Source organism: Perca flavescens, chromosome 7 (genome assembly GCF_004354835.1).
Source record: "Perca flavescens isolate YP-PL-M2 chromosome 7, PFLA_1.0, whole genome shotgun sequence".
NCBI classification, from domain to species: domain Eukaryota; kingdom Metazoa; phylum Chordata; class Actinopteri; order Perciformes; family Percidae; genus Perca; species Perca flavescens.
The window spans coordinates 21,876,943-21,904,005 of record NC_041337.1 but is presented as its reverse complement, the minus strand read 5'-3'; the positions used below and the strand labels follow the sequence as shown (position 1 = coordinate 21,904,005).

Below are 27,063 nucleotides of genomic sequence, written 5' to 3'. Positions count from 1 at the left end.
ACTCAGAAATTGCTCACTATATGAAGCATACAGTTTAATTTGACTATTTCCATTTACTGGAGCTGCTGTGTACTGTTTATTGGGACCGTTTTAGACTAGGATATACAGAGAGAGGACACAGCAAAACTTAAGTTAATCTTAGCCAAAAGCTGTAAACATTGCCTTTGGGACATTTATCCCGTTAAGTTTTTGTTGAGAACGTAGTGCTTTAGTGGGTTTTTGCATCCTACAATATATAATAAATCCAATATTACAGCCTAGTTGAACCAGAATATCTCTGGCACCAAATGAACCAAACTAGGGATACTAACAGAGCCAATGTGTTGTTCTTTGCATTTATTTGATGTCCTCATGTTACTTCATCTTGGTTTCACATGACCACAACTGTAAACTGTTTGCCATCTATTATGTCCTGTCACTTTCCACTGCTTTTATATTTTAAGCAAACATATGCAAATATTTGTATGAACATGAAAAGATTTAACAACTAAGACATCAACTGAACAATTTCCAGAGACATGTGACTAACAGAAATGGAATAATGTGTCCCTGAACAAAGTGTGTGTGTGTGTGGGGGGGGTCAAAATCAAAAGTTGTTTATAGTTCATTGAACAAGCATGGAAAACATTGTTTAAACCCATTACAATGGAGATCTCTAAAGTTATTTAGATTTTTACAAAAGTATCTTTAAAATACAGTGTCCTGAAAAAGTTTATTAATGCCAAGTTTGAATTATATACAGTACCAGTCAAAAGTTTGGACACGCTTTCCCATTCAAGTGAATGAGACAATGTGTCCAAACTCTTGACTGGTATATATATATATATATATATATATATATATATATATATATATATATATATATATTTATATCACGGTCACTGTTTTTAAAGAAACATGTCAGGGTCTTAGGGCCACCTGGTGGACAATCACTGAAAGCACATCACATTAAATGGTCCTGTATACATTTCATTAATTGTAACCCATTACCACTGAGGTGATGTTTACAGTCCTGTTTGTTAGTTGGATATACCAAAAACATTACAAATTAGTGGATGGTTTGTCGATAGGCCAAAGAAGCAGTCTAATTTTTTGGAGACAGGATTTATTGATTTGTGAGCATTTTCATAATTTTCTGATAAGCCACTGTACTCACTTGAATGAAACAAATCTATCAAAAGTGTCCCATGATTGTCTGTCACCAAACTAAATGTTGATGCAGATATGGGTGTAGACACAGAATAAAACATTTTGAATGTTGAATTTGTCACTGAAATAACCAAAGTAATGTATAGGATTTTGCAGCCGTGGTGGAGGTGTGCACTCTCTAGCTTGTAGAATGATATCATATATTAACATTAACTGTATATATCCACACTTCAGACATTTGTTGACACGCCTTGAACAGGCCAGCGGCTCAAAGGGTCTGTCACCAGACAGGCCTTTTAAACTGAATATCCTGTTTATATATCAGACAACTTATGTCACTTGTTGCCTAATTTAGTGCTGCACACAAACATCTTAATCCTGTTTACAGCACCCAGAGAGTAAGGAGCATACAAGCTAATTATAAAGGGATTGCAATCTTTATTTAGCCTAATACAGTACTGTGCCGTGGTTCACCTTAATCCAATGTTAACACCGTGAACCCTGGGCCAAAAATGACGGGTGAACATTAGCCTGACAGCCTGCTTAATATCCATAGTATCCAAAAAGTAGCTGCACCAAAACACACAGAGTGTACGACACACATAATTTATGATTCCACTTCTTGATAAATAAAACTGCAACAACAAACTGCATCTTTGAGGAGTACAATGTCAGATTAAGGCGATTCTTTGGGGGGTGGGGTGTGTGTGTGTGTGTGTGGGGGGGGTGGTGGTTGGGGGATGGTGGGGGGCTGGCTCTTAAATATTCAGGCATGGTTATAAAGATGGAATGTGTGACATGTATTCTTCTCTCACAGATAACTTCCCCTTGTCCTTCAATCTTGTTTTTGTTTTTTGAGTGATGTGAAGATGATCCTTAAGCATTGTAGGACGAAGAGGAGACATTTCCACCGTGGCCGGTCCAGTTGGTGTGGACGAATTGACCAGGGTTGGACAGCAGCTCATATGTGTGGGCTCCAAAGTAGTCCCTCTGAGCCTAAACAGAACAAAACATAAACGATGTTTGACACCCACACAGAGACACTAATCATTCATTTAACTACTGTTTAATCGGTCAACCTTCAAATTGCTTTGAAACCATTAATATGACATTTTGCTTTATATGCTGAAGTTTCAAAAGGTTAAAAAAACAAGACTAAATACAAATGAGTAAAGTAGTTCTAAACAACTGCTGGGGTCTTAAAGCCCCCAGATCCCAACACAAACAGCTACATGTTATCTTTTTAATCCGATATGCCTCCACACTAGCCATTTGCCCAGTGGGCTCTGCTCTACAGTATCAACTGTTGTCTTAAGGCGCTGACACACCAACCCGAGTATCGGCCGTTGGACAGTCTGGCGAGGTCAGTGACCCGAGTCCGTTTGGTGTGTTCCGTGCCGTCGGCGTTCATTTGGGCCGATTTGACTTGTTGAATCGGCCAGTGGCCAGTCGGACTCAATGACCAATTACCGGAAATGACGAGTGGGATGAACGTGACGAACGCCTCTCAAAATCTGACAAAACTCTTTTAAACTGACCTTTGTCGATCTGAAATGAAGACAGATTCAGCAACTGTATGGCCTATTTCTCGCTTAAAATGTTTTCAGAAACACGTTTCGGTGAACTATTTTCATAAAATACGAGATTGTATTCCGAACGAGCCGGCATTATGGCCGGGGAGAAGCCAGACCCACGTGATGGGTTCGTCCAATCAGCTGCCGGTTTTCATTTTTTGGGCGACAATACAGATTAGCGCTGCCTGCTGTTATGGAGACGTTTTACGTATTGCGCACATGCAGAACGCACCCTCAAGTCGGTGTCGCTTCGGTGTGTTCTGAAGGACTTTTTTGACTAACTCGGGGAGGCCGTCAGTCAGACTACATTTTCTCGGGTTGGTGTGTCAGAGCCTTTACCTGAAGGAGATTGGCTGGCAGCTTTTCATGTCTGTAACCATCATAGAAGGACAGAGCTGTGGTGAAACAAGGCATCGGGATGCCATGCTGGATTCCAGTGCTGACTGCTCTGCGCCATGACTCCTGAACAAAGAGATTAAAACAGGTTAACAACAGTTTTTCATTGAGGTAATGTAATTCGGTGTTAATAAACGTGTGTTCATGTGAAGCCATAACAAGGTCTTTAGAGGCCACTCAGTTCCTAACTGAGACCCAGTTTGAGCCGGGTCCAAATTATGTTCAGTCCAATATTACTGTGGGTCTGTGTGACAATATGTTTAATTGATACAAGCGGACTTGCTATGAGCATTTGTTTTTCGAGGAGAAGAAGTAAAGTGTGATTTGTGAAGTGCAGAGGAAAAGTTCACTCTTTTCTATGTAAAAGAGGAAATAACTGGTTTTGTGTGTCTTTGTCAATGTGGGTATTGCAGATTGGTCTTTGGCCACCTCCTCCTTCCTCATACCTGACAGTCCTGCACAGCATTACTAAAGAATGGGTCCAGCAGCAGGTTCTGCAGCTCAGCGTCTCTGTCAAACGCCTCTTTGATTTTACCCAGGAAGACGCTGGTGGGGAAAAGGAAAGGGCTGTGTTAGCCAACAGCAGGGACAGAGAAAGGAAAGACTCATAGTACTACTTATCTACTCATAGTAAAGGGACATTTATTTAGTACCATAACTGGGAGTAATGGTGGCTACACACTGCAAGTCATACTGAGTGCTGTATTTGATTTAGGTTTACGCAACGTCTTTTCAAATTACACAAAGCAAACCAGTGTCACAACCATAATTTCCTCATTCGCCTCTCAATTTGATTTTACAGGAAGAGTCAGATTTTCTTTCATCTAGATCTCTCACTCCATCATTACACATAGGCCAGTGACAAACTAGTGTCTATAACTTCCTTTATGACACTTAAGACTCATGGAAGCCCTCTTTACCAAGAATTATTCTCCAGTTAAAAATCCTATTCTAAAATCTTACAAATTGAATGATATCAATTCAAATGAAAATAAAAACTTTTAGTCTTCTCGTTTTCTCAAGAAGTTCTCTCTTCACACTGCCTAACCACAGTTTTCACCATCATTGTGAAAGAAGCCTGTTGACATAAAGTTGCACAAGGCAGCAGTGAGGCAAACTAGTGATATGAGGACAGACATGAGGTTAAATGTACCTTCGGATGATGCAGCCTCCTCTCCACATCAGAGCGATCCCGCCGTAGTTGAGTGACCAGCCGAACTCTTTGGCTGCCTGCCGCAGAAGCATGAAGCCCTGCGCGTAGGAAATGATCTTGGAGGCGTAGAGGGCCTGGAGAGAGAAGAATGAATCAATTAATCTGAAAATATTGGTCACTGTAAAAACAAACAAAAAAAACTTAATAGTAATAGTTTCAACTGGGAGCATGAATCATCTTGGAAACAGCTTCTAGAAAAAAACTAAACATTATAACTTTCAGGAAGGTAGGATTTTTTGAATGAGACTACATTAGTTTTAGCATTGTGTACCTAATAAAGACAGTGTGTGTTCTACCTTTCTGATGTCCTCCAGGAAGGCAGCCTTGTCACCGCTGAATTTGACCCCCTGTGGCCCTGAAAGGCTGCGGCTGGCCTCCACTCTCTCATCCTTTAGAGAGGACAGGCATCTGGCAAAGACAGCCTCCCCTGAAAAACAGAGGGAGAGAGAGAAGGGGGGAGTGAGTGAGTGAGTGGAGGGGACATAAAGAGAGACAACAAGGTTAGCTCTCTGCACACGTCACGTTATTGGAGCGTCACACAAAAGCAGAGCTCGATAAGCAGTCATTTAGATTTATGAAACTTCTCATAACAAAAAAGGTATTCCATGCTAGCCAATGCCATGCTGCTGCAGGAACACCATGCTAACACAAAAACAATGCAAGGACAGCATGACTCAGCAGTTGTAATAACAGTGTTATAAAAACCGGGCTTACCACTAGTACATCAGAAAAAAAAGAAAAGGGATTGCCAGTTGCCACGTTAAAAAAATGACAATTACACCACAAATATCAAGATAAGAGGAAACTACTGTTGCGTAGGAATGACTTGCTAAAGAACAGCACAGCTGATGATGCAACCCACAGGCAGAGAGACAGACGGACAGAGAGAAAAAAACGTCCAGTGAGTGAACTATCCTGGTGAGGAATGTTTTCCCATCCATGCACACCGTGCCAGCGTGCTCCACGCAGACTGGCTCGATCACCTCTCACACAATGAAGCCTTTTGTAATACCTCTATCTCTCGATCACAAGAGGATCTACAGCACTGAGAGGGATTAAAGAAACTCATAGAAAAAAGAAGAAAAAATCTAATCGGAACAATGGTTGCCATAGTTTGGTGACAGGCAAGTTTCTACTACAAAATATCTGCATGATTGAACTTTTACTAAAGGGCGTATCGTGTATGGCCCTTTAACTTGCACAAAATGTGTCCGTTTAGAGGGTTGACACGGTTTGCCCTGGATTATTTATCTTGCTCCCGGCCCTCCATCTTGTCCACGGCTGTTTATGAAACAGAGCAAAGACCAACGCTGTGGAGAGTATCACAAATCCCCCTTATGTCACTTCAGATGCGCAGGCCACTAGAAAAGCCTTCAATCTTCTTAGTGGCAGCCACATATCGATCAAGTTCTCCAGAAGAAGCTCACTGGCCACAGTGGCTGTGTGTCAGGTAACTGGCAAAGCTAAACCTAACAAGTGCCCTTTAATTAGCTGAAGCGGTGTTGAAATCATGTGTGACGTAATGGCTTTTGCCATGTCATCATGACAAATGCAGTTTACTGAAAGCAGTAGGCATTGGAAGAAGAGAGAAGGAAATTAGATACTTTCTTGTCTACAACCTCATTTACTTCCTCTTACCGATCAGAGTCACAGGTGTGCCGTACTCCAGGGCTGAAATGGCCGTCCACTTCCCTGTGCCTTTCTGTCCAGCACTGTCACGGATCTTGGGCAACAGATGTGTACCATCAGAGTCCCTGTATTTAAAGATGTTTGCCGTGATCTCGATCAGGAAGGAATCTAACTCTGTCTTGTTCCAGTTGTCGAAAACCTGAGTGATTCAACCACAGTGTGAGGAAATGCAGACAGCCACATTTTTTTTTTTCTTCATTTGATTACACAGACCTGGCACAACACAAAAATACTAATAAAGATGACAATAAAAGATCACCTGTGCCATCTCATCGTGGTCCATACCCAGAACATCCTTCATCAGGTGATAGGCTTCACAAATCAGCTGCATGTCGCCATACTCAATGCCATTATGGACCATTTTCACAAAATGACCTGCACCTTCATCTCCAACCTGCACATGCAAGACAGTCAGATTATTGTGAGACGACATAATAACAACAACTGCCACAACCAATCAGTTAAACAAAAATCGAACACCACTCACCCAGTCACAACAAGGTTCTCCTGTTCCAACCTTGGCAGCGATGCTTTGGAAGATGTCTTTAATGTGTGGCCTTCAAAACAAGCAACACCAAGTGTTTAAATTGATTAACTTACTGAAACGAATGAGTTAACCTTCTCAGAGATATTCACTGTTTTAACCATGCCCAAAGTCACACATACGTGCAACTTTATCAATAGTAACTGTGTTTGTTTTACCATGTATGTGCCCAACATCTAGCGTGAAGCTGAAAGTGTAGAGCCTGTTAAAAAGTTTGTGATAACTCACCAGGCCTCTTTATGTCCTCCCGGCATGAGTGAGGGTCCATAACGGGCCCCTTCCTCTCCACCACTGACTCCACTGCCGACAAACAGCAAGCCCTTCTCTTTCAGACTCTTACACCGCCGCTGTATGCCAGAAATGCATAAATACTTTAAGAACACCCCTCAAAACAGAAATAAAGATTTCCTGCTGAACAGTGAATCAACGACTTACTGTTGTGTCTCTGTATTCAGAGTTGCCACCGTCGATGATGATATCCCCAGCCTCAAGAAGAGGAACCTGAAGAAGAACAAATGCAGCGCAAAGCCAACTGATGTATTTAGGTTGGACTAAATTTTCCACAAGTTACTGTAAAACAATTCACCACAAACTACCAACCAGTTTGTCGATGAAGTCATCCACAGCCTGTCCAGCCTTGACCAGCAGGATGATCCTCCTGGGCTTCTTCAGCTTGGACACCATGTCCTCCAGAGACTCTGCGCCAATCACCTTGGAGCCCTTCGCCTCATTCTTCAGGAAGTCATGCACCTTGGACACGGTCCGGTTGTAAGCACAGACCTGTCGGAGAGGTTTGGTTAATTACTGAGTGAAAAAAAAAAAAAAAAAAAAAAAAAAGTGGAGCAGGTTCGACTGCCAGAAGTTGTGTAAATAAAACCCATAAGTCATCCTCTTACCACGAAGCCATGGTCGTTCATGTTCATGATGAGGTTTTGGCCCATGACAGCCAAACCAATCAGTGCAATGTCTGCTCTGTGAACAGAAAATAATCACATTTACTGACTGAGCATCAACAAGGACTTGTAAAAATTGTCCACCACCATCATACTCATAAACTATTTTGAATACATGCACTTTTATTTTCTTCTCATAATGTATCTTAAACCCATATGTTTAATCTATTTTTACTAAATATGGCAACCGCTATCACGGTTATTTACACGCTAAACGTCACGTTATATTTTTCTAAAGCAGGTTAGCTAAGAAGCTAACAGCTCCGTGTCCACTAGACACTAAAGAAGACTAACATTACAGAACAAATTAAACGACTACAAAGTCTACAATGACTTAACGACACGTATCAGCCACACCCTCCCGAATTTATCAACCATTCTAAATAAGTAAAAACTAATTTGAGAACTTACTCAGCCATGGTGTTCAGCGGATAAAGTAGCCGTGGAGTATCAGTGTTCGAATGACAGTCGGGCTCACACACCACTTCACTTTCCTATTTTTTTTACTTCCTCGTTCTCTTCTCGACGTGACGACGGCGAGGAGGAGCTCACGTACGCCCACGTAGAGTATCCAATCAGATGACGGCCAGCAAACTGAAACGATGTGGTTCCCAAATTCTCATTGGTTCAGAATCCTGAGGCGAGGTATCCAATCAATTCATACGCATTGACAATCTAATGTCATTTAATCACTGAGAGGAGCCCGATTTCTGAAGAATGAGTAGCCTACTTTTGATACTGTAAAAAGGCCTTCTTTTTGCTTTTATTACTTGTGGAGCACGTTGAGAGATGTACGCGAGATGTATCATAAAAACTATTGGTAGGCCTACTTTCAGTTAGTAAAGGATCTAGGTAGGCTACTTCTTACACCACTAAATTGGCAGTTCTAAAGTAAACATTTAACTGAATTTTGTGAATGACATATTGCCCATGTATGGGTTAATTGAAAAACAAAACAAAAAACAACACATACTGTGTTAATTTATACTTTCTTTTTCGATTGAAGCAGTTTAAAAATAATCTTAATCTATATTATACAGTGCAATTTAGTATTAGCTTACTAAGTCAAAGTGTATAATATATAATTAAGTGCACTATCCATTGTTGAATGTATGGCTGGCTGGCTGGCTTCAGAGGTATAATGGGTCATAAAATGTAGAAAAAAACAATGGCAAGTAACTTCTCTTCCCCAGTAGTAATCTTTGATTTATAGAGTGCCAGTCTTCTTTCCATGCAGTATGGGATTTCACACAGCTAATAAACCACGCCTTATTTCTTCCTTTAATTACTCGAAATCCGTGCCAGATCACAGGAAAATTACTGCACTAAACCAGTTTAATGTCAGTATGTCTTAACATGCATGAGAGGCACGGGGAAAGGGAGGTGGTGTTGTAGCAAATAATCCAGACTAAAAGTACTGTATGATTATATATTTTTTTTAAATGCAATGAAACTTATTTTAATTCTTTAGAAAGTGCACTAGACTATAGACTGAGCATGGGGTTTCACAGTGGAGAATTAATTGCATAACACTTAGTTATGAGAAACTATGGGATCATAATTAAAAAAAAAAAACTACACAAAACAAATTATTAAAATTAAGCAAATTAGAAGTAGACAATTTTCTAAACCATCTCAGAATTTTGGTTTACTGTTATAATTATGTTTGACTAACCACAAGTATTTTTAAAACATCTATTTCTTCCTTTTCCTGGCAGAGATGCTTCCGTAGCACACATGTATCAGAAAGTTGTAATATGAAGTCGCACAAAGAAGACAAACAGGCAGCACTTGTTCTGCTAATGCACAGTTTGCACTTTTATTGTTGCCTCATTCACTAAACAGTTCAATGGTGCAAGATTACCATACACAGAATTAGGATATCTGCATGACACATCTATGCTATACAGCGAATGGATTATAATAATTACAAATACAGTAAACATATTTACATTTTAATTCAAGCTCCATACAACACAGATATTTACAAAATAAGTATGAAAATGAAACCAGTCTGACAAATAATGTACAGCGTTAATGTCGTGGTTTGTCTTTTTCTTTTGGTGAAACAAATTCAAAGGGAATGCAGTTGAACTGATATTACAGTTATAGCCAGAGGGGACAACGGAAAATATCATGGCTAGTTTTGTTTTGAAAGGCATCAACGGAAGGAAAAAAAAAAAAAAAAAAAAAGTTTTGAGGTGAAGAAAGACACCAGCACAACAATAGTATACTGTCATTTTAGATGTCACTAGCTACTTTGTATTATATTCCCTGATATTAGAAAAAAATAAAATGAGTTAAAAACCAACCTTATTTTGTTATAATTCAAGTGGCTGGCTAGCATGAATAGTGAGTAAATATTCTTCAAATCAAAAGCAGACTTCACTCAAACCACTTTCTAATAAAGAGAAAGCACTAATGTAACTCACCTCCTCTGAAAAAGATGCAGTGGGTTACATTTTAGTAATTCTCTTTTTTACCTTTTTTAAATGATGGAAAAACACACATCTTCATAGTACATTCAACGCTCTCGCAGTTCAGACTGGAAGAGGCTGCCACACCATCATTTTGGTTCACTCCGAGTAGAACAACTAAACCGCACAGACTTTATTTGATCAGTTAGTTGAACCTTTTATTATTATGTGCAAAGAGCTGCAAACTAATATATACATTGCAAACAATAAATACACAATCCAAAATAATACACCTCTGCAAATTAGTCTGTAAAGTGAAAATGTTTGCTGCAACATATTGATATCTCACACAGTACGCTGAGGTTAACGTGAGGTACCTTTCACTTAGAGACTTCATCAGTCCATATATGGTTTTTCATTATTATTATACATTTTCCCAGAAACAATTCAGCAGGTTTTTGTTCCTCTGCCCATCAGGTTGGCTGACCCGAGGGCAGCGACGCTCTGCCATTTTTACTTATTTGGACTTGAGTCAAATGTTTTCGGTCTTTACATCAGCAAACGATGAAGATATGTCACCAATAATTCCACTAATATTTGTAACAGGCGATGGCTGCCTCTGTTTCAACACCTTCAACCTTAATTTCTCTTCCATAAGATACAGTAGGCATTCTACTGGTTGGTTGGCCAGAGTGTTTAATTCCCATCTGTGCTTATCACACTTCTACCATTTGAAGAGACAGAGGCATAATTTATCAGGAGCCAAATGCAACAGCTGTAGAACGATGTACAGTGCAAATATTTGTTTTTATAAAAACATATCAGAAATAAACCCTTTGAGTATATGTCGTCCTTTTAATATCACTTCTTTCTGTCTAACAAACAGCTATCCAGTGTAACCTTGGTATGTGCTCTTATCAGTGTTCCTGATGCTCAGAAAAAAATCTTGGACTCAACAGGTGTGATCTGCCCTCATCTTGCTATAGATATGTGTTAATGTGCAAAATAAGGTTAAACACCAACACAGCTGGTTACAACAAAATAAATGCCCTTGGTTACATTTCGTATAAAACTTCACTGTGGAATGATTAAAAGCATAATAGAAAAAACAATGTTAATAATTTAAAAAAAAAAGAAACGTCAACCCAAATAGAGTTAGATGAGTTTCAATTCAAGAACACAAATAGAAAATGAACACATGGTAACCTGTGGTGCTGCTGAACAGTAAGTACTTCACTTTAGACATTTTACCTGACACTAGCATACAGTGAGGGGAGTCATGGGATAAACTATACATTATCTGTCCTGCAGGCTATGGGCTAGCAGCTTCATCACTTGTCTACCGGCGTCAAGGCTAGAGCATTGCAAATTCAATCTTCTTTCTTACTTCTTCCTCCCATTTCACCAGGTTTTGTTTTAGTATTCGGTATCACACGTGCGTGATGGTTCAACTAAATACTAGCAAATGCTGAGACTCTCGGGATCCAAGTCTCAACAAGTTAGTATGACAAAAAAAACTGCTAGAGGAGCTGAGAGGAATGTCTTAAATGAAAGTTAACTACCACACTGATCCCAAAACAGACTGTATGTACAAATCAAATTCTCTTTTTAAGAGTACTGTCCGTCTTCCTCCTCTTCCTCCTCCACCCTGTTTTTTTCTTGAGATGAAATAGCAAAAGGACAAGGACAAATATCTACTCCTGCAGGAACAATCCATTGTCACGTTGTCACTGCTGAGATATGAAATAATCCTCATGCATTTATTTTTTGCATGTCGGCATGTATTTTTGACGTTGACACAAATGCATGATTGCAAGTAATCGCTTGACTGACGGCACTATCGGGGTTGGCGTTGGTGAATGTGCACAGACTGAAGAGTGGGATCTAAATATCACATGGGAATCCTGCGCTGAACTCAGGTCTTGCTGAGTTGGGACACATTTTTTTAGACTTAACATTTTGTTGCTAAAGGCCATTTAGGAGACAGCAGAGGGGAAGCTAGAAGCGCTGGCCTGATGCAAATCTCACCTAGGAATTCATTAGCAGCAATAGATCTTGAAGTAGCCTTGCTTTCTGTAGCAGAATAGAAAGTAATACATCAATTGGAGAAAATTGTATATTTTCCCTTCATGGTTTCAACTGTAGATTATCGGATTTGTTTAAATGTCTTTTGAGTAAGCAAACCTGGAGTTCTCCTGAGGACTGCTGCAGTTATCATGAGGGCATATTAATAAAAAAATGAAACAACCCAAAAATAAAATTGAACTCCTTTCGGGAGACAAATAACACTGATAGAGACAATTTCTTTACAGATGATTGGCAAACAAAAAATTAGTGGCCAGAAAGAACAGTTTCTGAAGAATCGTGCACACACAAGTAGACTATTACAACATGCTACTAGTTAGGGATTTAGGGAATGACAACAAAGCGGAACAAAATTAGACTCAGCCATTGTCATAAAAACAAAAACACAAAAAGCTGAGTAGGAGAGGGCACGGGAAATCGAGAGGAGAAAAGCTAAGTTGGCGGAGGGTTGTCGGAGGGAGAGGGGGAGGCAAATTTCTCTGGAACTGAAACTTTTAGTCGCATGAAAGGAGACTTAAGCCACAAGTCTACTTACAAGAGAAAACTGTCAAGAATCACAATGATTAATAAGTGTTAACACTTGGTATGTTCAAAAGGCTTTCCAGAAACAATGGAAGCCACGGTTTCCTGTGTGCCGGTCCAACCCACTCAGTTCTTCATTAGGCCACTGCGCCTCCTCGCCAGCTTCGATCTGTGGGAACAGGATTTTCTTTTGTGACGAGACCAAGAATACAGTTTCTGAAGATTATCGAGTTGCTTCCTGTTAAGGGTAGTGTAAGAGAAGTGTGTGTGCGTACCTTATCGTTCCTGCTAGCAGGGGGTTAAAAGCGTACAGCCAGTCGTTCATGTCTTTCTCGTTGTTGGCCTGCAGGAGGATTCCTCGATGTTTTGTGCACACAGCAAACGTGTGGGGAGTCTGAATAGAAAATATCAAATATTTGTCATGCTGCAGGTGTCTTGTAGGTTTTCTATCTATATAGCTTTTAGGTTGATAAAGGAGAATAGTTTTGAAATGTTGGTATTTTTTTTTTTTTTTTCACATTTTTGTGATAAACCTGATGCAGTGTTTTCTACTATCAAGGAATGCACAAGTATTTACTTTGTGAGCGTTCAGTTCTGTTGGCAGTGACAAATTAGATGTTGAGAAGCAGGAATACACTTGAACTTAACTTGAATCACTTGAAACTCTACCTTGAGCATGGCCTGCTGGTCTTCACTGTATTCCACCTGTGCTGTGGAGAGGTTGAGGACACCTCGCTCCACCGGGTCCTTGTCGCTGTTGTAGATGAAGACGTAGGGCCGGCGCACAACCACAAAGTGCTTCACCCACGAGTTGGAGCGTGGCTCCATGAAGCTTAGGAAACCTTTCTTGGAAACTACAGATCTAAAAAAAAAAAAAAAAAAAAGAGCGATAAAAAAAGGAATGCTTGTTTTTCTGCGAAAGAAAATTATTTTTGCTTCCAGTTGAAAAACACCCAGGTTCAGGAAATCAATTCACATATTTTCTGCTTGGATGGAAAACAGGATTATGTACAGTCATTTTGTTTGGACTTCAACATAATAGCAAAAGAGCTAAGATGTCAGCACTCACCCTGGCCTCATTTCTTCAATGTCAGGCACCAAGTTGAGGAACTCGTTCTTTCCGGCCCGTGCTAGGTAGGAGGTCTCCAGAGAGGGAACCATCGGGAAGTTTTCATAGTCTGAACAAGAGGGACTGGAGGCACGGGAGCTGTTCTCTGGGGTCCTTAGGAACAAAGTACACCAAGTTAGCATCACGGTGCCAACGAAGACCATCTACAAAAAATTAATTTTGTGTTGAGTATGAAAGTAAAAGTTTTACTTCTGGTCTATTGAACCACAGCGGGAGTCAGACAGAGAAGGGCAAGTGGAGGAGGGGGTGAGGGTGGCGCTGCTGAAGCTGGTCACTGATGGGTCACGTCCCATTGGGGAGACGTCAGACAGCTGAGGGGAAACAAGAGCATGAAATATTTGTTAAAGACACGGTTTTATGTTTCCAAGGCAAACACTGCATAAGGAAAAAAAATACAGATAATTATTTGGAGAGTGACCTGCTGATACTAAAGTAACTATTAGGTGACAAAACGTCATGGATGCTCATTTGAGGGTCACTTGCCTATTGGCTACATCTACATAATATGAGCACCGAGATAAATATAAACTACTTTTAAACTAAGTAAGTTTAAGTTTCCTTCTATCATTACTCACCTTGCAGTCACTGATACTGTTAACCACTTGGTTATATTCACTGTTGAAGGTATGTGTCAGGAGGCGCAGGCACTACAGAACAAGAACAAAGATGAGTCTGATCTGTTCACAGCAGGGGAGGAGAGGTAGCTGCTGCCAGTTGATAAACTGTGCAGCAATGAGTAAATCCTCACTGTCAGTATCCCGTAATACTGAAGCTGCTCTTACCCTAGTAGCCAGCTCCTTCTCACGATCCACCAGGCTCTCAATGTCGGTGGAGTCGTAGCCGCTGCTCTCGCTGGGCGTGATGGCGCTTTCAAAGGTGGTGCTGGAGATCTGCGAGGAGATGGAGGTCGAGGTGGACAGGCTGCCGGTGCTCATGCTGGGGGACAGGAATTCGCTCAGGGACTTGGTGGTAGGAGCCGTTCCCACTGGAGCATCGTCTCCCAGCTTCTCCCTCAGCAGGAGCAGGTGACGGGTCTTCTCCACCTGGACGAATGACAGGGGCGGGGTTAGGTACAAGTTAAGTTTCCGTCGTAAGAAGAAACTTTGTAAGAGGGAAGAGGGTGTTTTTCTTTTAGGGGGATATTAGACAGGGACACTGGCAGGTCAAAAGACTTTTTTTTTTTTTACTTTAAGATTGGTGAAGGTGAATGTGATCTTTAGGGACCCACCTCGTGCAGCTGCTCCATTTTCTCAAGCTCCCATTGGTGCTCCAGGATGAGACTGTCTCCTCTGGGTCTCCAGCCGGCCAGGTTCTCTTCTCCACGCACATAAGCCACCGAAGTGTCCAGGATCTTCCTCCTCCTGCGCTGCATCCCTGCTCAGGACCAAAGCACACATTAGGACGAAGCTCTCAGAGGAATGGTAAACTGGCAGCTTGTCCTAAAAACAATTCTTGATGTTGGATGCTCACCTGGGCTTCCAGTGTCAGACATCTTGCACAAGCTCAGCTCGTAGATGCCAGTGACTCGATTGCTGTAATGAAGCAGAGGAGATTATATTCAAGAGTACGGTATGGATATAACATGATCCAACTGTCTTTAATTTGGGTGATAGAAATGGGCACAATATGGCAGGCTAAAGTCTTACCAGTCGGGGGTTTTGGAGTATCCACTCCCAAAGAGGTTCCTGAGGGAACGGGGAGGGGAGATCTTTGCATCTCTGGAGTAGAAGACCATGCAGATGTCTTTGGTAATAATAGCAGGCTGAATGCAATGGTCCAGCTGTGAAGAGGACACACAGTGAGTATGTTAGATACATCCAGAGGGGTAAGACATTGAGCTCAACGCAAAAAAAAGGTACAACACAAAAGGGCAACGACTGACCTCCAGATATGCAGACAGGGTCATGCAGATCTTGTCTCCATATGGAGTGACTCGGTTTAGCAGAAGGGAGTTGTGCAGGGAGCTGTCCCACACTGCCTCGAAACGGTAGAAAGTCCTGAAGAGGAAAACCAAAACAATCTTCACTGATCAATAGAATTACAGAGGAATTAACATACTGTTATCAAGTCCCATTCTGTGCTTTGTTAACAACAAGGTGTGTAGGATCTGTGTGAAAACAGCAGCAGTGATTAAACTACAAGAAAACAAACCAGTCTAATTTTGTAAGTAACCACACAGAGAGTCAGATATCGTTTTATGACAGGGAACACTGTGCAGTGACTGAAGTGGCCCTCGCACTTATCCTTAGTCATGACAAGATGTGAGGAAGCACACCGAGGTGAGAGCTTGACAATAGTCACAACGTGAGAAGTGTCAGAAATGAGGTGAGTTTATTTGGCAGTTGGCACAAACCCAAATGGTGGCACAATATAGGGTTTATGTGTTCTGCATGTCATGTTAAAGCTATGATACAAATAATAAACCTCTCAGTATCAATGTAAAGGCCATCAGACCACTTTACAGATATATAAACTAAAAGGAATACATTAATTTACTGCTATTTCAAGGCTGTTTACGGTTTGTCAGGATCTTGCACTGTTCCTGTATTTGGCAGCAGGGGGCACTCTTACCCACAGACTTGAAAGTCAGGGCTGCCCTGTTGGTGCCTCAATGGCCTTGGTTGTTATTGAGCTATAACTCACACAGTGAATAACAGCTGAAAGGAAACATTCAATTGGAATCTGGATGCCACAGAAGATCAACATACCATGACACAAACTAATACAAAAAAAGGGTTTTGCATTTGCATGTAAGATTGCCTTTACTTGTCCATAAAGAAGTTTGAATGAGATTCTATTTTTCAGATGCTAAATATTGATGGAAATAAAAGGCAGACCTAATGCAACATGCCAACAAAAAAAACACAGTGTGAAGAACTTATTTCTATGAATCTAAAGGGCTTTAGAGAATCATAAAGGTCTTTCACAGAAGGAGCCTTATGTTCTCTGGTCACTTGTACCTATCAATATCCTTATCAATAGAAAGCCTGAGCACAATCAAGAGTCCAGCCGCAGCAGGAGGAAAAAGAGAGTGCACAGACAAAAAGAGAGAAGCACAGAGAGTCAGGCAAAAGAGACAATGGAGCAAATTAACAGGAAAATCAACAGCAGTGAAAATGGAAATGGTCATGCAATGATCCCACTGAGCCTTTAGCAAATATAAAGACAAGGACAAATACACAGATGTTTCCTGAAACTATTTTGAAGAAAACAAAATCAACAACATGTGGCAATAATGGAAAACTGACCAAATAACTGAGTTGATATTTGCTGTATTAAAAATAAATATCTCTCAGTTAGACTTAGGAGTAATAATCATACAGAAAACAAGCAGCAACAAACTCAGCACCAATAAATTGATATTAATGACAGTTGGTGGGCATTTCAGCTACCTGTTGGAGTTGTGGGATGACTTGATGTTCTTCGCAGAAATGATGTTGAGGGACAGGACAGCATCAGCAGCGCTATCGTCCACTTCAGCTTTGCTCCTGATGCGGCCTGGTGGGACACAGAGCGGCACAACACATCAACATCTTGTCATGGATTATAAACGCCTAATATAGGAACTCAGCCACAGTAGTTTAACAGCCAGTTTGTCACAGTGTCCGGCAGCAAGACACACGCCTGCTTACTCATAAGCCTCTCTGGACAAAAATGTCAGCAGCTCAAAGTGTAAAATGTGAAATGTAATTATTTCGTCCATCAGCTACAGCTACAGTATAAACTACTGTAAGAGAGAGGCAAAAACAGACACAACTCTCCAGACTGGAATTATTACTGAGAAAACAAACAATAATGTAGCAACACTCTTCTACTGTGAAACAGCAGTGTTTTGTGAATCTGGTGCCTGTTTGCGGAAGAAAGGTAGAACTAGAAATCCCTGAAAAAGAGCGCTCACCCACGACCAGCTCGCGAACGTCCTTCCAGTGGAGCTCGCTTCCCTTCTCATGGATGAGAGTCACCGTGATCCTTCGCTGGATCCCCTGCAGCAAGACATGACAGAGCATAGCATCAGAGTGGACACAGCTACCTGTAGAACTAAATTATTTTTCTGAATGTTTTCTTGTAAAGAAGAATTATTATTTACTGGTTTACATGATTTTGTACGTGTAAAGTGTGTGCAATGCAACTGAAATTAAAATGAGTGATTAGTGTGTGATTAGAAGGAATTGTGTAGATCTGCAGTACCTGGTGCAGTAGGTAGGTGCCATTGCAGGGCAGACCTCCGCTGTGATCGACTACAGCTGGGATGTACCTGTGGAAGAAGGGAGGTCATACTCAGCCGGGACACTTCAAAGAATATATCTCATGGTATTCCTTAGGAGTATTTGATGCATTCAAAATTAAGATATCCACCATTTGAAACGTGGCCCACATAAGCAAGAACTATTCTTTCCTTTTTTTATTAAAAGACATTTCTGTTGCGTATGAGGGGTATGCAAAAAAAGGTCCCAAGGCCAGAATCAAACCCAGGACGTTGCGGTTTTATTGCATGCTGTAACCACTTGGCTACCAAGGCACTCTATTGATGACTATAATGGTTCAAAGCCGGACCTTTTAAATCTTTTTTCATGTAGTTTACACTGACTTATTGTTCACGTGCTGCTGGATTATGCCCTAGTAGAGCTCTGAGATACCTATACTGACTCTTACAAAACTTTCACTTTTATGAACCTGTCATTTCAAGTTTTTATTGCGTTTGTGGCCATGGCTCATATCGAGAAGGTACTGAAAGGTTCTGACATCTAGGGGCATATTTTACAGGTGTTATTTAACAAAATATAGAGTCTGTGTACATCTTTAATGTTTGGATCTATTTACAGTACATCCCTTACCTAGTATTATAATGTATTGTTTGGGAAACACACCATAACTGTTTCAAGTTGAAAGTATTGTTTTTTAGTATTAGTAAGAAAAATGAATCTGAGATCTCACACCACGTGTCTTCGATAACCTTCTATTTGCTTCTGTATGTGAATATGAGATTATGTGTAGACACTCACTCTCCGGTGGGCTCCAGCTCACTGATCTCAAACCAGACCAGCAGGTCGTATTTGCTGACGCAATGACCCAGGTTAGACTTGGTGATAGTGTTCAACTTGGTGGCTGGAACTGACACACACACACACACACACACACACACACACACACACACACACACACACACACACACACACACACACACACACACACACACACACACACACACACACACACACACACACACACACACACACACACACACACACACACACAATGTTATTTATATATATTATATATAGGGGATGAATGAAAAAAGGTGATAGATATTAATTATATAAATTGGGTTAATAAATGGAGGCTGGATATGAGATGCAACATATATAATACAACATATTATACTCAAACCCAACAGTTGGTACATACTGAGTTATGAGAAGCTAAATCACAGATTACACCACCACTGACAGCACCCTGCTGCCTGACACGTCAAGATTATGTTCCTGTTGAATCTCAGAGGCACACAGCTACATTCATTTGTGTTCAATATGATTGAAATGAACATTATTCCACATGAAAAGTACTGCAGATAAACCTAAAAAGGTTTAAGCCTCTGGATTCTGATTTTCTGCTGTGAATGCTATGTCAGTGATCCTCTATGATTATGAAAAAATGCTCATTTTTTTTATTTGGCTCAAGATTCAGCATATGCAGTAGACGTACCTGAAGATGTCAGCTCAGGCCAGTTTGTAAGTGACAGAGGAGGATTGGAGTGAGCTGACTGGACCTAAATAGGCCTACAGCGAGGTGCAGCACGCATAACCACTGCAGAGCTTTGTGAGGCTACTGACTCCAGTTACAGAGCGCCACATGAGCAAAGGAAAGCACTAGTCTAACTACTACAACACAGGTGCATCTAATGCCTTAGCTACTACAGTGTCCGCTGTACCAACCATGGTGCCTGGGCACAATTAGCACAGGGTCATTGGGCACTGGGAGGAAGATGAAGTGAGAGAGATGGTCAGCCTCGTCCTCCAGACTGGCCACGGCAGAGGAGGCCAGGGCGTTGGCGTGCTCGGACAGCGTGTCCAGCACTTTGCCGTTCACATAGCCACTCATCAGGTAGCGGACCAACTCTATCTTACGTGTATGGTCTGGGGTTTCAATGTATGATACAGTACAAATGGTGAGAAATTTAAAGGGGATGTGAAAAAGGAGTTGAAAGAGGGAGGACAGCGTTGGGTAAGAGGATTATGGATGGTGTGAAAGTGATTAAATAAGAGGCAAAAACAAAAAATCCAAAGGAAGCCAGAAATGAAAGAGAAGTGGAAGGAAATATGAGGCATGCTGATATAATTATGACAAAACATGCTGAAATGAGGGTGACAGGAGCAGAACATATTGCTGTTACAGTATGTGGTGTGATGAGATGAAAATTCTTACCTGGTTTAGACAGAGGCATAGGAATAGGGTAGTATTTCCTTGATGGTAGTGGAGGACTGTTAAAATAAATGTACAATTAACTTAAAATAAAGAAACCAATTGAAAAAAATAATAAAAAAACGAAATCTATCTGGTGTACCAAATATGAATATTTACAGCATAAGAAAACATTCTTAGTTAAGTGTTAAGTTATACAGCATCTCCACAGAATCATTTCTTTATTTACCAACCTGATCAGGTCTTGGCCATGATAATGCAGCGGGTGCTGCTGGTAGTGGCCGAACACCTCAAACACAATGGGCTTGCTCTTGATGTACTCAATGAAGGACTCTGTGACCTCAACGGAAACCTGCTCCAACAATAAAAATGGGGTTGTCAAAATGAAAAAACAGGGTTGTTAAACTATAACTTGTGTGTGCATGCGTGCGAGCATGTGCACTCACGTTCTGGACGTGGTAAAAGCCCAGAGGAGCTCCTTTGCCGGCGTTCTTCAGAGGCTCAGTGGAAAAAGCTTCATCATGACGATGCAGGAAACTAAGTAAAGAAATATAAATGAATGTGTCACTTTTATTTGAAAACAAGATGAGGGAATTTCCTCATGGTACAAAAGACATTAATGTCATCAATTTCTAGAATTTAGCATTGCTCTTTATGACATTCAAACCTACAGTTCACAACATTTTATAAAAATGTATTTTATTTTAGTAATAATATTGCTATTTATTAGTTTCTCCCTCAGTAAAGCTGTTTATACCTGTAAAGCTTTGATAGTAAGATCAAGTTATCACACACTATTTTTGAGGATTGTGGACTCACTTGAATTGGCAGAAGATATCTGCGTACTCCGGCGGGATGCCACTGGCCTGGAGCACAGTAACACGGAAGGTAAAGATGCTGCCCACCTCCAGCTGGCCTGCCAGACCCTCACCACAACTCAGCTTGGTGTCTCCGATGTTACCCAGCTTGAGGTCTAAAGAAAGCCAAAGGGGAGGGTTAGGAGGACTGGAGCTGCACCTGCAACTGTGCTTTTTAATCTGCATAGTTTTGCACAACTCAATCAATCAGACTGGTTTCCGCACAATCTCAAGCTTGTGATTTGTAGTAACATTCCTTCACAAAGTAAGAAAAACTGCATCAGTCTCATTTCCATGACTATACATTTGGTGCCCTCTTTTGCATTCATCAGAACCATCTGCCAAGTGTGTTTCCCGTTGGGCTGAGAGGTCAAAATTTACGAGGTGGAGACGTGAAGGTCTGGCAGTCGTACCCATGTCATTGATTCTGTTAAGCTCCTCTGAGGGTGTGATGACCTCAGAACTCTGGCCCTGACCCTCCACAATGCGCAGCTCTTCCAGGGACAAACCGGAGCGGGTCATAACCATGGAAGGAAAGTCATTCTGATTGGACAAAAAGAAGATAGATGCAAGAGGAGGATTAGTATATAGCTGGTAGGGAGAAAAGGAATAAACACATCTCCACCTGGGTGAATGCATATATTATTGTGCAATATTGGATAAATGAGGAAAATTTTATATTTCTCATTTGTCTTTAGAAAATATAAAAGGAAATTAATAAACAGCAGAGGAAGTTGTTTTTTGGTGAATTTCCTACTCTCTTCGTGTTTCAACGGGGAAAGTAAACTTGCATGAAACATTGCTTTATCATTTATTTAAGCTTTGATTACTAACACTCTTGTCACTCAGCTCCTCTGTAAACACTGACATTAAATGGTGCATGGTCGAGACTTACAAATAGGTTGGACAGATGTCATGTGCTAGATAATGTATATTCTATTTTGAGTAGTCAGATAATGTACACATGACCATATTATATAATGTCCTACTTTCCTAAAACTATCATGGTCTTGTTCTAAGGAAACTATATTTTCCTTAGACTTCTAGGTTGTGTGACGAGGTTTGTCTTTCTCTAATTATTTGACAATAATAACAATAATAACAATAATCACAATAATAATAATAATAATAATAATAATAATAATAATAACTAACCATCAATTAATCAGTGTTGTACATTATTTTATGCATGTTTTGGTGCTTTCAGATACATTCCATGTCATAACCCAAATATTATACACCCACTCTCTCACACAGAGAAAAAAGTGTGTCTTCAAGTTTAAAGCTACTTTCATAGGACTAAGGGCTTACCTTTTTGAAGTACTCATCATCAAAGGAAATCTTGGCAGTTCCTGACTGTCTAACTCCTGACCCATAGTCCGGGGCCTCCTCGTCAGCTACAAACAGACAAACCATACTTTTTATCAGGATCTATCGCAGACAGTTCGCTTAAACTGTCAAAGCATATCAAAAGGAATACACAAGTAATCTAAGGGGAATCTTCTCTTTGCCATCACATTGGTGGCTTTTCAAAATGTTTTAACACCAATATCATAATAGAAGTTAAAACCAAAGTACGTTTTTAACTGCTACACATAACTATATTATTTCTCTGAAAGTTAATATAAACTAAGATAAACAGCCGGCTTCACAAGAAAATATCACACGGACGTATTTAGCATCAGTGTATGTTTTTATTTTTTGTTCTGAGATATGTTTCTTGTTCCTCTAGTGTGTGTCTTTTTATGTATGTGAAATTTGTTTTATGGATAAAGCATGGGTGGAAGCCCAATCCAAATTTCCTACAATGTGGGACATTAAAGTGAATCTTAAATGAGTGATTAGCAGGATGTAGCCTTTGCATGAAGAGCCTAACAGTATTGCTCATTAATCTCATTAATTACTCACCAGCTATAGCCTGGACCCCCACACGCAGGAAACCACGCACCTCGCCCTTCTCTGTTACTATGGCAACACGGTGCACTAGTGGTACAGGGTACAGCAGGTTGCTCAGGTACACGAAAGCTCTGAAAGTAAAAAGGAGAGACTTAAAAACCTGATTCTGGTGCAGGGTGGAACAACTGCAGCCTCTGGATCCAGAGAACATTCAAATTGTATTTATGACAGTGTATATTTGTTGTTATATAACTGCCATCTGTTGCATTTATTTTAAGCCTATTAAAAGCAAATTAAATGAAAAATATCCAAGTAGTGACAAAGAGACAATTTTCTGATAGCTCTATCAGCTATCTGTCTATCTATCCAATGATTTAAACATCATAAGGAGCACAAACACTTCTAGTGTTTAGCATTAGACTACTACATATAACATACAGTAAAATATTAGTGACAATTATGTTAAGGAATGAGCAAAACCATATGAACATAAATTATAACCGCTCCAGGGCACTGAAATCTGCAGCAGTTCAAACCACAAACTTGGATTTTTAAAATGTGTGACAGGGTGATGACAGATCGCCTGGGATGCAGCAGTAAAGGCTATAAAAGAGTGGTTTATTGTGTCGTAACATGGCGATGTTGGTCTCTAACTCTCACACTCACTGACATTTTGTTTTGTAGAGCTTGATAAAACAGGGCTTGATAACAACAGATGCTGATAAAACAGCTATTAGTAGTAAGACCAGCCAAACACGGTCACTTGTTTAAGAATCTGTGTATTAATATTGATGGTTGTATTATCTCTGAAAGCTCGAGCATCAAAAACCTTGGTGGGATTTTCGATCCTCGCCTGACATTCCAGTCTCACATCACGACTATTACCAAGACAGCATTTTCCCATCTCAGTAACATTGCCAAAAAGTTGACCCATCTCATCATTTTGTGATGCTGAAACTGTAATCCATGCATTTGTGTCTTCCCGACTTGATTACAGCAACGTCCCTTTTTCTGGACTTCCAAATTGTGCCACTAGAGGCCTTCAACTTGCTCAGAACACTGCAGCCAGAATCCTGACAAAAACTAGAAAATATGATCACATAACACCCGTTCTGGCCTCTCTTCACTGGCTCCCAGTGCAAGCTAAATTTGATTTTAAGGTTTTCTTTTAACATATACAGCCCTGCATGGACACACATTTATCTGAGCTTATTACACAATATAAACCGGCACGCACTCTCTGCTCCCCTTTATGCTGGTCTCCTGGTCATTCCCCTGGTACACAAAAAAAAATCAGTTGGTTATAGAGCATTCTCCTATTGTGCCCCTCATCTTTGGAATGGCCTCCTACTATATGTTAAAGTAGCTCACTCAGTTGACATTTTTAAATCTAGATTGAAAACCTACCTCTACTCATTATACTACAGCCAACCATAGCACACCATCCTTTCTGCGTCCATCACAAACAAAATTTTTTCCCTTATTCTCTATGTTGCTGGTTTTGTATTGTTTATTATTACTGCTATAATGCTGTTTAATTGTTTTGTTGATGTCTGTTATTTCCATGTTCCATTAATTGTAAAGTGTACTGAGACCATGGTGGTTTTACATTGTAAAAAAAACTGATTGAGTGATGGATTTGTTTTGCTGCACCCCTGGTGATCTATTCTTTCTCCTGTCGCCCGTCCCTCCTCCTGCTGGGAGCCTCAAGGCCAAGGCAGAGGAGAGATACCAATCTGTACAATATCTGAAGTCACAATGACGAGGTAGCTAGCTGAGCTACGTCTGTTGCATAGTCTGGCTGGCTTGTAGCCTGCATTGAGCCAAGATTAGCACGGGCTGTTTATTACTCAGCTATGACGTTTGCGGTGCTCAGGCAACAGCCTTGGTACAACGTGTGCTGTGATTTCAAATGCTACTGCAGCATATAACTTCATCTTGACAATGAATTAAAACAAACACAAATAAGCATGGTTATATGACTGTCAACTACCAGTTAATATTATCTACAATACATTCCAGGAGCAATGTTAAAACAAACAAGGTTATAAAACCAAATGTATTTATACATTGTTATGAATAATAATAATTTAAAAAAAAACAATCAAACAAGGTTTAAAGGATAAAAAAATAAAATGACAGACAGCTAATCAACTCAGCAAATACATGTAGTTCATACACAGATAAGAGTTAATACAGTCAGCACTGCAATGGTGGCAGTTAATGAGACATCAAGCTGGGAGGTGGAGAGAAAAGAATGGTGGCTTTTCAATTTTTGGGAACGGAGTCTAAATTAAAAGTATCTCAAAGCAGGCCTGCGAGCACAGAAGCATGAGTAATCATATTAAATTAAAACTGGTCTATTTTATCTCTGCAAAGCTGCTATGAATACATGATCTGATTCTGAGATTATTCTTTCACCACGGAGGGCTTTGCTGGTAATTATTAAGGGATATGCTTAGTATTCGCTCACATTTTTTAAGATTTGCCAGCTCCCAAAATAATACGTGAAATTATATATTGAATATACTTCAGCATCTACTGAACACTGTTGTTGGATGCAACATCAGTCTGTTCATCATCTATTTCAACATCTTCATAGACATACACCGAACATGAATTCATCCATGAAACCCGTTTCTTATAAAATGTTAATTATCATTCATTTGCAGGTGTTTTTTAATACTTTTGACAGGAAGGGTTTTCTAACTGGCACTCTTAAATCTTTAAGTATTACCCTACTTTGTTTCACTTTAACCTACACCTGTGTAATTAAAAATAAACTACAATTGTGGCCAGGTTGGGTCAGTGGTATAGCAGGCGCACATATACTTAGAGGTTTATGTCTCGACGCAGAGTTCCAGGGTTCGAGTCTGACCTGTGACGATTTCCTGCATGTCTTCCCCCTCTCTCTCACCTAGCTGTCCTGTCAATTAAAGGCGGAAAAGCCTAAAAAATAATCTTTAAAAAAATAAAAATAAATGAACTACACTAAACCAAGCCAAACTCCCAAACTCCAGTCCCAGCCAATGTGTGGAGAACGAGCGAATGCAACTGCCAGTCACCAACCTTCCCACCAGGATGAACCAGGGTGAGCGGTCATAGAAGGGGTCCTGGCCGTCACTGAAGATGTCCGAGCCCTCTTCAGTGCCAGCATCTGAGCTGGTGTCATCCACAAAAGCCTCATCATCAATCAAGTCAGACATCTCGCTCTGGCGCTCGTCCGCCAGCTCGGTGATCTCGGAATCAGTGGTAGAGAAGGTAGGCGAGGGCGTGCGGTCGGCCAGGCGCTCATTAACACAACCGTGGAAGATGGGGGAGCTGAGCGGGTTGGTAGTTTGGGTACAGTGGCAAGAACCAAGGAAAGGTAACAATGGGGTAATAGAAGAGTTAAAAAGGCCACTTCATTAAGTATAAGATGTGACATTTCAATTTGCCATTGTTTTCTCAAAAATGTTATGTTGTTTAGTAGTTTGCTACAACAAATAACATACAACCATGTACTAATATAAAAAAGATAAACATGTTTTTGTATCATTAGAATGCAAAGTAATTAACCACCAACAGCAGCCACACATTCATTAGCAAAGACGGCACATGCTTACATTAATCTGGTCATTATTTTTTCTAATACTACTACTTTGAAGCTATTGCAAATGCAACAGAAGGATTCATTTAATAAAGAGCAGGCATTACAAGAAGCTGCTGGGTGTCACAGCAATTTATAGAAACATGACTATTTTATACCAAAATGAAATGCCACTTTAAAAAGGATTAACATACAAATCTTCCAATGTATGCTGGCTGAAAGAGGATAAAATACAAATTGCCACAAATTTCCACTTTATCCAAATCCACTATGTTGTTAACAAGCTTTTGTATGAACTGGAAGGGATATCAACATGACAATGGCAAAAGACAGCAAAATAATACAACGGATAAATTACATTATTTATGACCAAAAAAAATAATAAAACATAAAAAACAATTGTGATATGAAAAAAATGTGATGTCAAATAAAATGAATAAATACACAAAGGAATATTGTGTGACATGAAATCAAGAACACCATATCAAATCACAAATGTAAATCAATAATAAACATAACAACAAAATAATGTATAATGCGCAACAAAACATACACCTACACCAGACATAAATGATGCCAAAACATGTGATATCACTTATACACATGACACAGAATTTGACCATAAAAATG

General features: G+C 40.2%; 2 protein-coding genes across 4 annotated transcripts in view; both read right to left on the bottom strand.

Moving 5' to 3' along the window:
* Positions 1–1,880: 1,880 nt before the first annotated feature.
* On the bottom strand, positions 1,881–8,051 carry pgd (phosphogluconate dehydrogenase). The gene is made up of 13 exons (XM_028582950.1): positions 7,930–8,051; positions 7,462–7,537; positions 7,166–7,345; positions 7,001–7,066; positions 6,794–6,912; positions 6,509–6,578; positions 6,281–6,415; positions 5,971–6,160; positions 4,629–4,759; positions 4,273–4,406; positions 3,566–3,665; positions 3,063–3,185; positions 1,881–2,145 (listed from the first exon to the last, which is right to left on the bottom strand). Exons 1-13 carry the CDS (start codon positions 7,935–7,937, stop codon positions 2,026–2,028), a joined length of 1,452 nt encoding a protein of 483 aa, XP_028438751.1. The 5' UTR covers positions 7,938–8,051; the 3' UTR covers positions 1,881–2,025.
* Positions 8,052–9,309: 1,258 nt separating this feature from the next.
* Positions 9,310–27,063, bottom strand: part of kif1b (kinesin family member 1B) — a 62,700-nt gene continuing 44,946 nt past the window's right edge. For 2 of the 3 annotated variants that reach the window (XM_028582945.1, XM_028582946.1), the window contains 22 exons: positions 22,857–22,975; positions 22,260–22,345; positions 21,362–21,491; positions 20,911–21,064; positions 20,538–20,628; positions 20,325–20,443; positions 20,095–20,150; positions 18,675–18,783; positions 17,860–17,926; positions 17,570–17,654; positions 17,064–17,169; positions 15,554–15,668; positions 15,318–15,451; positions 15,142–15,203; positions 14,900–15,045; positions 14,454–14,714; positions 14,247–14,318; positions 13,861–13,982; positions 13,612–13,764; positions 13,212–13,404; positions 12,818–12,936; positions 9,310–12,711 (listed from right to left, as the gene is read on the bottom strand). In XM_028582945.1, the coding sequence (XP_028438746.1) occupies positions 12,669–12,711; positions 12,818–12,936; positions 13,212–13,404; positions 13,612–13,764; positions 13,861–13,982; positions 14,247–14,318; positions 14,454–14,714; positions 14,900–15,045; positions 15,142–15,203; positions 15,318–15,451; positions 15,554–15,668; positions 17,064–17,169; positions 17,570–17,654; positions 17,860–17,926; positions 18,675–18,783; positions 20,095–20,150; positions 20,325–20,443; positions 20,538–20,628; positions 20,911–21,064; positions 21,362–21,491; positions 22,260–22,345; positions 22,857–22,975 (2,542 nt within the window). In that variant the 3' untranslated portion in view covers positions 9,310–12,668. Of the gene's footprint in view, positions 12,712–12,817; positions 12,937–13,211; positions 13,405–13,611; positions 13,765–13,860; positions 13,983–14,246; positions 14,319–14,453; positions 14,715–14,899; positions 15,046–15,141; positions 15,204–15,317; positions 15,452–15,553; positions 15,669–17,063; positions 17,170–17,569; positions 17,655–17,859; positions 17,927–18,674; positions 18,784–20,094; positions 20,151–20,324; positions 20,444–20,537; positions 20,629–20,910; positions 21,065–21,361; positions 21,492–22,259; positions 22,346–22,856; positions 22,976–25,913; positions 26,166–27,063 lie in introns of all 3 variants that reach the window. The other variant, XM_028582949.1, reaches the window with a different exon arrangement.